This window comes from Octopus bimaculoides, chromosome 6 (assembly GCF_001194135.2).
Source record: "Octopus bimaculoides isolate UCB-OBI-ISO-001 chromosome 6, ASM119413v2, whole genome shotgun sequence".
Classification (NCBI taxonomy): Eukaryota; Metazoa; Mollusca; class Cephalopoda; order Octopoda; family Octopodidae; genus Octopus; species Octopus bimaculoides.
Window position 1 is genome coordinate 91,151,184 of NC_068986.1, and position 11,714 is coordinate 91,162,897.

Sequence of the window (11,714 nt, forward strand, 5' to 3'; positions counted from 1 at the left end):
ATATATATATATATATATATATATATATATAGAGGTACTGGAAGTTTAGAGGTAATACTTGATAAGTGTAAGCACCTGTATATGCCAGAGGTGAAAGCTTGAAACACGTGTACCGCGATATCCTTTGTGTTCTGTTTTCAATTTACGTTTGATATATATATATTTATATATATAGAATTTGTAATACAAAGAATGTTATATCTGCAAATCAACAACCAAGATATATTAAAATAGATATATTTGAGATCATGAATTTTGAGCATGCTTCATTTGGATCCATCAGGGAGATTATAAGAAATGAACTCATATTGGCTTGTAAATGTACACTTTAAAACAATGAACATTCATATATGCATACACACACATAAACACACACATATATTAGTCAAACACTAATTTAAAGATTAATCTGTGCCTTTCAGTAGAGTAACATATTAACTTCATTTGAACAAGTTACTTACATGTTTCAACTATGTAGCATAGCCTTGATCAGACAGTCTGTAGATGGTTACAAAACTGAAACTTCCAAGCAGATGTCAACCTGGCATGTGCCATCAGTAATTACTCAGGGCAGGTAGTTGGTGATGTTTATGTGGTAAAACATACAAAAAATAAGTGAAACACAGGCGCACGACTGAGTTGTAGGCAGATTTACTTCTGCCATTATAGCGCGTAAAGAAAACATTGTTGTCGGAATGTACGCAGAACGTGTATTACAACAGTTCTATGCATAGCTTTAATACTGAGATTGAAAGGTAGGGGCAAATTATGCCTGCCTAATCTACAAAAAAATAAAATATTTTGTATTTTATGCATAGTGATCAGAGTAACCTTCATAATTTTATTGACTTAGGTGCATATTTTGCCATAAAAGGAAAATATTACTACTGATCTATTTTATTCAGGGTAGGCACTGCCGACCTTGCCTACCCAGGCGGCATGTCCTTGCTTATGGAAATTAAATGTGAATGTGTGTGTGTGTGTGTGTGCGTGCCTATATGCCTTCATTGTCCTCAATTCTTATTGTTATTTATTTCAGATGGCAGTATATTATCTGCAGACAAATACTACAGTGTAAGTGGCACAGTAGTGCAGGGACGCCACCTAATGTTGCTAGAAGGAGATGTTTACTGTAAAGTCAGGTTGCAAACGTATGCATTTTATTTCTACGTAACTTAGACATTACCCATCTGTGTGTCTCTCACTCACTCACTTTCCATCTCTGTATATATATATATATGCTGAAAATTTTCTTGCTTTAATGGTATTGCAAAAAGTCTGGTTGGCTGCCCAACCTTCTGAGTTCTTTTACAGGGTCTAGAAAAACTAAAAGACTGCTGCAATAAGTGTGTGAATCTGAGAGGGGGAATGTGTTAAGTAAAATCATAATTAAATGACCCTCTTGTATGTTCTTTTGCTCAAAGCCAGGAACTTTTCAGCATGTAATTGTGTACCATTTTTTTTCATCCTTGTTTTCGTATACATTCGCTTGCTTTCTTCCAAAGAATCTAGTGCTCTTAGCTTAGATTTTTTTGTGGGGCTGGCCAGATTGGGGCAGTCTCGAGTGTAACCAGCCAAAACTGCAACGACGATCTGGAACTCGGCTGATGATAGAAAGCTCTAAATGACCTGTCCTTGTTTTTACCTGTCCTTTTTTGTATCGTTTAACTGTCTGGGTGTTTTGTTGTCGCCTGTTACGTTCTTGTTCCATTTTTTGTTTTGTTTTTTTTATATATACATATAGCGGCATGCATACACATTCGGTCTCCTGTATGTAAGTATATATATACACATATATATCTAAATTTTGTACGATCCTTTTAGCCCCCTTCACACTTTCTTCATTCTTTCCACTTTTCTCGCTCCCCTCTCTCACATTTCTTGGCCTTCCCTTCATTCTCATCACTTTCCCTCCTCTTTTACCTCCCTTGTACCTCACTCTGTCCCTTTCTTTTTCTCTCTTTCTTCTCCCTCCCTAATTCCCCAATCTCCCTGCCCCCTACCTGTCTCCTCTCCTTCCACAGGACTGGTGTTTCGCCAGGCCCAACCTTTCTTGGTTCGACTACCATCTGTATAGCATCTCTTCTATTACTTCCTATGACTTTCATCTCTTATGTTCCTGCCATAAGGTTTCACTCCACACAGGCCAGTTTAATTTAATTCATCTTTAGTCAAAAGACACCTATTGTTAATGTCCTGTTGTTTGTATTTGTAATTGTGTACCATTTCTCCGGTTTTTTTTTCATCCTTGTTTTCGTATACATTCACTTGCTTTCTTCCAAAGAATCTAGTGCTCTTAGCTTAGATTTTTTTTGGGGGACCCAGCCAGATTGGAGCAGTCTCGAGTGTAACCAGCCAAACTTGCAACGACGATCTGGAACTCAACTGATGATAGAAAACTCTGAATGACCCATCCTTGTTTTTTCCTGTCCTTTTTTGTATCGTCTAATTGTCCAGATGTTTTGTTGTCACCTGTTACATTCTTGTTTCATTTATATATATATATATATCCCTTTTGTTCCTGCACTCCTCTCACTCTCACTCTCTTTCTTTCTCTCTCTCTCTCCCCATGTATGTATAACTTTATGCCTAATTTCCATCATAAGAAATATTGTATTGAAGTAGAATGGAGTAAACAGTTTAGTGCTAGGCTAAAATCCTTGTACAATATGAGCTCAAGTCATGTCAAGACCAATTTAACCTTCATCATTCCATCATTCATAAAATAAGCAGCAGTCAAATACTCGGGTCAACTGTGCACTACACCCATCACTCAAACTAGTGCCAAACTTGGAAATCAATTTTAATAATTATGAAATATTGAAATTGTCATAAACGAATCACCTTTTAGAATTTAGTTATGCCCCTAAATATTCTGAATCAAATCATTCCTGAATTCAAAGTGATAAATACCAGTGAAATACTAGGTTTGATTTAATCCACTCTACTCCGCCTCCCAGAATATTTCTGGTCTTTTCCTTTGTTCTTGTCTTTCATTTTTGAAGATGACCAAAACTGTACCACCTAAACAGCAATGATTAGCAGTGGAAGACACAGCCATATGGGTAACTAGAGAATTGTGATTGCTCCCCATCTATAATATCCTACTTTCTGAGTACTCTTGCAATGAGGAAAATGTAGAAGCAGCGGTATCTTATTGTTGCAGATGCATGTGATTAACCCAACAGGCAACAACAGGTTATCTGTCTGTGGTTTCAAGAAGGTCAAGTCTTGCCTTGTCCTAAATTCGGATTATAGTTTGGGAGACCTGCACTGGGCACCCAGTAGTAAGGTGTGGTGAGATGCCCAAATACATACCAGAAATACAGTGAGATAATCAAGGTGATCCCTGTATATCACTGTGCTGCTGTGAGGTATGCATCCCACTTTGTTGACTATTGCCTTTTTTTCCATTGAAACTTGACCACTCATGGTTTTGATTTCTTCTGCACAGTCCATCAGAAATCCTGTCTGCTAATGCCATTGCCCAGTAGTGGCACACTGCAAAATGCAGACAGTTTGTGAAGGGCCAGTAACAGCTAGGTGACAGGTGCAAAAAGTAGCAGACAAGCTGTTGTGAAAAGGAATTGGTCAAACTCTACAAAAAGTGCTATTCCTTCCTGACATCCCATATCTCATAACCTAGTATTGTACCTAACTTAGAAATATGTATTGCAGTATGAAGTGAAGGTGGCAAGCTGGTAGAAATGTTAGCATGTTGGGCGAACTGCTTAGCGGTATTTTGTCTGTCTTTACATTCTGAGTTCAAATTCCACCAAGGTCGACTTTGCCTTTCATCCTTTCGGAGTCAATAAATTAAGTACCAGTTGCATACTGGGGTCTATCTAATCAACTGGCCCCCTCCTCCAAAAATTTCGGGCCTTGTGCCTAGAGTAGAAAAGAAGTATGTAGTTATACTCCTTTATGTTCTGAGTTCAAATTTTGCTGGAATCTACTTTGTATTTATTTCATCCCTGCCTAGTTAGGTAGGGGATAAAATAAGTACCAGTCAAATATTGCTGTTGATTTGATTATGCCCTTTCCTCACTGTGCTACTGTAAGAGACCATTATCATTATCATCATGAGTAATTTCTTGTACACTTCTATTCTCTGCAGGCACCATCTCTCAAATGCGCGAACTAAATTACGATCAAGCGGGAGGATTCTTGGCCGTTCCACCACTGTTAAAGCCCAGCTTGAACCTCAGTTCAACTTGAACTTTGAAGTAAGTCTGATATTTTGTTTTGTTATTATTATGTAGCCAACAGAATTCTTAGGATACCAGACAAAATGCTTAGTAGCAGTTTGCCAGTCTTTACGTTCTGAGTTCAAATTCTGTTGAGGTCAGCTTTACCCTTCATCTTTTTGGGGTCCACAAAATAAGTACCAATTGCATACTGGGGTCAATGTTATTGACTACCCCTTCCTTAAAATTCCAGGCTTTGTGCATATAGCACTGATCAAATAGATCTGTGAACAAAATCATTCTGATCATGTACAGCTCATCTTTGTTTACTAAGCTTTGTGTATCTAGAATTATATAATTCAATACATTCTTCCTTTCTTAAAATGACAGATCATGGTTTAGGGGAAATTTGACTGCTATTTCTAGCAGATCAGGAAACCATGTAAAGGCTCCCATGTTAGTTACTGTGGACATCCTTATTATTAGAATGGTTGTCTTTACTACACCAAGTAATATCAACTGACAATCCACCTATTTTGCCAGCCATCAGATCAGTAATAATTTGTTATATTAAAGTGCTAATGACAGGTTCCTGTGGTATAAGCAATGTTGTCATACTGAGTAAAGAGAATAGTAAAAATGGGTGTGTGTGTGTTATAATGAGAGAGAGAGAGAGAGGCAACAGACAGACAGATTCCAACAAACACTACAGGCCCATACACTCACATAAATACAAATGTTATTGGTACTCACACACACACACACACACACACACACACACATGGCTATTTAATACTTTGTAATTGTTTATAATTAAACCATGGAATATCTATCAGGTCACTTAGTAATAATAATAATCCTTTCTATTATAGGCACAAGGCCTGAAATTTTGTGGGAGTGGGCTAGTTAAATACATCAACACCATGCTCCATTAGTATTTATTTAATCAAGACATTGGCAGAATTTGAACTCTGAATGTAAAGAGCTGGAATAAATGCAGCTGAGCATTTTCTCTGAGACACTGACAATTCTGCCAGCTCGTTGTTCTAATAACAGTTATAATAACAGCAACTAATTCAACCAATCATCATCATTTTCATCATCAGTTGAACAGGTCTTCAGTACAATTTCTATAAATCTTTCTCACATTTTGCCCTTAGTCTACCTCTACTACTTGTACCTCCACAATTAGCACACATCATTTATTTACACCTCACACACATCATCGTCAGCTTTTCAAGTGTCTATCCAAACATAAATCCATCCTCTCTATGACGCGCAATATTAGCTGATTATCTCTATTGCCATTAAACATAACATACCAACATACCTTTAGTAGGTTTTTTTGTTTTTTTTTACTAAAATCTCTGTTAAAACATCAAAAACTAACAAGATTAAATTGATGAAACCTTGTTTATTTAAGACAGCTCAATGCCAAAAATGTTCTTATAAACAAACTTATATTGATTTATCTTAAACATTACCAAGCCATTACAAATAATATTAAGGTATTAGCAGTAAGGAAAAACATTACATGAAGTATATGTTCTTAATCTTCTTTTATAGTTCCGTTTATATTTAAGCTACATTATCATCGTCATTCATCATCATTCACAATTAGCGTCCACTTTCCCATGCTTGCATTGGTCAGGTAGAATTTTGTTAAGGTAGATTTTTTTTGGTTGGAGATCCTTCCTGATGCTAAGCATTACCAGCTGGTTGGAAACAAACTCCATCACTTGTGTGACAGTGATACCCATTTACAATCATCACGTGATGTCAAAACAAAGATACACACACATATACAATAGGCTTCTTACAGTTTCCATCTACCAAATCCACATACAAGGCTACTGTGGAAGACACCTATCCAAAGAGCCACACAGGGGAATGAACCTAAGACACATAGTTGGGAAGCAAGCTCCTCAACCATGCAGAGCCATGTCTGCTCATGTCTCCTTGTCTGGGCTTCACATTATAGGCACATTATAGGAATATAAGTGATTTTCAGAGCATGACTGGTATTTTATTGACCCCAGAATGATACAAAACAAAGTTTATCTTTGTTGAATTTGAACTTGAAACATAAAAAGCTGTAGGTGAAAGACATTTAGAATTAAATCAATCTCAATATCTTGTTTAAAGATTTGTTTCAATTTAATATAGTTTTTTTTTTTAATAATTTTTTGGTAATTAATTATTTTTCATAATAATAATAATAATAATAATAATAATAATTATTATTATTATTATTATTATTAAATAGATTGGTTTTTTTGAGGCATATTTCTGTATTGGTTTCTGTTTATTTTATTTTTTTGTTATGGATTTAATCAGCAGTCTGCTATTAATTATAATGTCCCTTTAGTCTGGTCACCTTAGTCTATTTTTCCTTCTTCAGGTTGACCGAGGAGCTGGTGTCTCTGCAGAAGCATTGCTTGTTTTTGATATGAAGAAAGCAACCAAAGAACATCTAGCTTCAAAAGGTTTCACTATACGAGAATTGCTGGGAGGTGAGTTGATAAATGTTACTTTAAATTTGTGTGAGAAGCATAAGAAGTTGGTAAAGAACCCCTGAGAGATTATTTAACCCTGTACATATTCTTCTCAATTTAAAAATGATAATAATGAACTCAGGTGCTCTACAACTCATGTTTGTTGCATACATTAATGACATAGATGCCAACTTAAAGAATACCACAGGACTGAAATATACAGTTGACATCAAACTGTACTTTGAGATAAAAAGGACAGATCCTGAACACTATAGAGCTTTCCTGCAATCAAACCTGGACACAATGTAACAATGGATCATGGACTGGCAACTCAAGCTGGCTGTGGACAAGTGTACCACCATGCATTTTGGGAGGAAAAACCCTAGCATCCACATACTCTCTCCACAACACTAATATCAAGCAGTCTTCTTAGGAATGTGACCTGGGCATTACTGTCAGCAGTGATTTGCACTGGACAAAGCACATCTCTAAAATTGTCAAGAAGGCCAATGGTGTCTTGGCATCACTCAGCAAGACCTTTGTCAGCCGCTCTCCAGCTGTCTATTTAAGGCTGTACATGGCTATGGTGCAGCCACACTTGGAATTTTGCATCACCAGTCTGGAACCCCTATCTTACTCAGGAAACATTTTTTCACACTCAGAGTTTCTGAAGCATGGAACAAACTACCTGCATCAGCTGTTAGTTGTCGAGTCATTGTATCCTTTGAAACCTCCATACTTTCTGAAATTCGCCAACACTACACCTGATATCCCCACCTCCATATGCATGCACTCAGATATATCATGACTCATACACTGTTCACTTTCCTGACTTTTGTACATAATTCTATGTACTGTACATGCACCTTTGATGAGTTGTAGTGCACCTGAGCACTAAACACAATAATTTCATTATTATTGTTATAGAAAAAGTAACTAAAATTGCATGAACAGTACATAGAATAAGAACAGGAAGTGAACAGTAAAAAAATCTTAAAAAAAAAAAAGAGAAGAAATTGGGGTGGGGGCATCAGGTGTACTGTTGGCAAATTTCAGGAAGCATGGAAGTTTTGAAAGATATAATGTCTACACATACCATGCATATACCCTTTACTGTCCCACTTCTTTTTCTCAATTACTTTAATATATTTCTTGCTGGTATGAATGCATGTTCTCAGAGAAGTATAGTTTTAATACCTGGTTGGAGCTATTTCAGTCTGCTCATATAACATTAATGCTCTTGAATGACTTGAACATCAAAACCTTTCAGAATATATTTTCTGAAAGTGGATCTGTGTCAGTGATCAACTTGCAATGGGTGCAACAAAAGTGAGGATACCAAATAATAAATATCAAAGTGAAGTTAAGTTTTTGATTATTTGGTTAGCTTTGTGAAAGTATTTAAATTGGGGTAGTAATGAAGGCTGGGGCATATAATTGGTGAATCTTTGTCATTTAATAATGAGGATTCAGTTGTTTAATCAACTGAATTAAATGTGTAATTGACTGAGCATTCAACAGACAGATGTTCATACTTCTGGAGTAAAAAAAAAAATAAAGTACCAATTAAGTATTGTGTCTAAATTATTATATCCTTTTGGAGTCGATAAAATAAGTACCAGTTGAACACTGGGGCCAATGTAATCGACTAGTCCCCTCCCACCAAATTTCAGGCCTTGTGCCTTTAGTAGAAAGGATTATTATTAGCAGTATAAATGGCTGCTCTTGTGGCAAAATTTGAAACCATTATTATTATTATTATTAGCAGTATTTTGTCCATCTTCACATTATGAGTTCAAATTTCGCCAAGGTCAACTTTGCCTTTCATCCTTTTGGAGTTGATAAAATAAGTACCGGTTATGCACTGAGGTCAGTGTAGTTGACTTGCCCTCCCCCACCAAAAACAAATTTCAGGCCTTGTACATACAGTAGAAAGGATTGTTGTTGTTGTTGTTGTTAAGGTGGTGAGCTGGCAGAATTGTTAGCACACTGGACAGAATGTTGAACAGCATTTCTTCCATCCTAACATTCGGAGTTCAATTGTCACCGAGGCCAACTTTGCCTTTCATCCTTTCAGAGTAGATAAAATAAGCACCAGTTAGCTTCTGGAGTGTTGATGTAATTGACCTTCCCCTCCCATCAAAAAAACTGCTGGCCCTGTGCCAAGATTTGAAATCATCATTATTATTATTGTTATTATTATTATCATTATTCTTTTCTACTCTAGGCACAAGACCCAAAATTTTTGGAGAAGGAGCAAGTCGATTGGATTGACCCCACTACACAACTGTTACTTAATTTATCAACTCTGAAAGGAAGAAAGGCAAAGTCGACTTCAGCAGAATTTGAACTCAGATTAAGGCAGTGAGCTGGCAGAATCATTAGCATGCTGGATGAAATGCTTAGCAGTATTTTGCCTGTCGCTACATTCTGAGTTCAAATTCCGCCAAGGTCGACTTTGCCTTTCATCCTTTCAGGGTTGATAAATTAAGTACCAGTGAATGACTAGGGTTGATGTAATTGACTTAATCCCCTCCCACAAGCTGCTCTTGAGGCAAAAATTTGAAATCATTATTATCATCATCATCATCATTATCACCATTCTCATTGCAGAAAATGAAAGTGGTACAGTCCGTAAATGGTTGACGCTAAACAACAACATAGAACTTGAAGTAGAACTGGTACACGGTAAACCTGATTCCAACCATCAAAAGAAACCTGGCATATTTCGCAATTTCTCATTTCGCAAGGACAAACAACATTAACAAATAACAATACACAGAAACAAAAAAAAAACATTCATAAAACACTTATTTTTTTTAATTTATTTAATTTTCTTGTTTGTCATTGTTTTTGTATATTTTTCTCTGAATTTAATATCATATTTTAAATGTCTTGTTCATTAAATTTTCTGTGTATCTGAGTGTGTGACTCATCATCGTCATCATCATCATCATCACCATCAGAGTCGTGAATTGGCAGAATCATTAGAGCATCAGACAAGATAACTCATGATATTTGTTCTGGCTCTTTATGTTCAGAGTTCAAACCTCACTGATGTAAAATTTTGCCTTTCATTCTTCCAGGGTCGATATAATAAAGTACCGGTCATATTCTGGGAGTCAGTGATATCAACAAATCCCCTTCCCCAAAATTATTGATCTTGTGCCCAAATTAGAAGTAGTTATTATTAGGGGCAGTGGATCAGTAGAGTTTCAGATAAAATATCTTGTAATAATTTTTCTGGTTCTCACTAAAGTTCACATTGCCTTTCATTTTTTTCAAGATCAATAAAATAAAGTTCCAGTCAGGTACTGGGATCAATGCTCTGGGTTCAAATCCTGCTGAGGTCAAATTTGCCTTTCATTCCTCCAGGGTTGATAAGATAAAACTCAGTCAAGTATTGGGGTCAATAGCATTTACTCCTCAAAATTGTTGACTTTTTGACTAGACACAATCAAAAATAAAATAAAATAAACCTTTTTTTTTCTTCTGTCATTATTAAGGTAGTGGAATGGCAAAAACAGTAGAAAGCCACACTGAATGCTCAAATCCCAACAGGATCAACTCTAAGGCTTGGTAAAATACTAATCAATGGATAGCTAATAACAGATAGCACTTATAATACAGAATTACAAAACAGAAATCCAGTGTAGATTGGGGTAAACAGATGAAGCAACTGAGAGCACCCCACACACAATCCTGAATTACTTGCCAAAGGCAAGTGCCTTCTCCTAGTTCTTGCCGCCAGCCCAGTTGTTAAGTTAACATGGATCCAATTAGCCATGCTGTTTTTGTCACTCTCACCTTTTATAAAATTTATTAGACAGCAATATTTCCCTCTCTATTTTCACCTACACCCTCAGAAGTTGATTGAGGGTTTGGCTTGAGAGGAAAAGTTGAGTCCTTAAACATTCAAATCACATCCACCATATTAACTCCTTTGTCATAACTACCTGACAATGGAAGACTACCTGCTCTTCCTTGTCAAAGGGTAGGCCGAGGCTCAGCTAATAGCAGGGACCATCCTGCATGTGATAATGGCTGACCAGCAAAACCCCACACATTAGCAATGCATGAACACCGAACAAAACAAATGCATACCACATAAGCTCTTGAGCCAGACATTCTGGTTACTGGTGGTTCCAATGTGACCATACCTGCAGAGTTTATCCCAAACAGGTAATGTGAAATACATCCAGTAACCACATGGCTCTAAGTTCAAATCTAGATACTGTCACTGTTTTGTACCTCCGAACAACAGAACCAGAACAGACAGAACTGTGCTTCCTCCACTCCGGTTATCCTGACTGAATAAAGGACAGCTTCCAATTGCTACTTTACAGATGAGTGGTTTGTGGTAGGAAGAAAAGCATCCAACTGTAAAAACCATTACTCTACCAAAACACTCCACCCACCCATGCAAGTTTGGATAAGTGGATGTAAGACAGTTAAAAGTTTTTGTCTTTTTCAAATGTCTCATCTTTCAAAATATCTTTTTCTCTTTTTCCTTGTATGAATGATTGAGGAAAGAAACCAAACTGTACTGGAATAAATATCTTTCAGTGCTTAGTTTTGTTCCTCTGTTTTTTTGTTTTTTTTACTTCAAGTTTTACTAAAGTTGATAATACCAACTTCATACAATCACCAAAATTTGAGGTATTGTGCTATTGTTAGAAATCATTATGTTCTGAGATCAAATAACATTGCTATCAACTTTATCTTTTATACTTCAACAGTCAATTAAATACATTTTCTCTCTAATGTTGGGGTTGATTTAACTGACTATTTTCTCTCATAATTTTGCGGCATTGTGCCTATACTAGAAATTTATTACCATTAGCATGCTGGACAAAAATCTTAGCAGAATTTTGTCTGTCTTTCTGTTCTGAATTTAAACTCCACCAAGGTTAACTTTGCCTTTCATCTTTTCAGGGTCGATAAAATAAGTACCAGTCAAACACTGGGGTTGACACTGTCGACTGACTCCCTCCCACAAAAATTTCAGGCCCCGTGCCTATAGTAGAAAGAA

General features: G+C 36.5%; 1 protein-coding gene across 4 annotated transcripts in view; it reads left to right on the forward strand.

The window, feature by feature from the left end:
• Nucleotides 1–11,446, forward strand: part of LOC106869820 (uncharacterized) — a 172,127-nt gene extending 160,681 nt beyond the window's left edge. For all 4 annotated transcript variants that reach the window (XM_052968961.1, XM_014915708.2, XM_052968963.1 and 1 more), the window contains 4 exons: nt 1,040–1,151; nt 4,118–4,226; nt 6,589–6,700; nt 9,296–11,446. In XM_052968961.1, the coding sequence (XP_052824921.1) occupies nt 1,040–1,151; nt 4,118–4,226; nt 6,589–6,700; nt 9,296–9,447 (485 nt within the window). In that variant the 3' untranslated portion in view covers nt 9,448–11,446. The remainder of the gene's footprint in view (nt 1–1,039; nt 1,152–4,117; nt 4,227–6,588; nt 6,701–9,295) is intronic.
• The last annotated feature ends 268 nt before the right edge of the window (nt 11,447–11,714 follow it).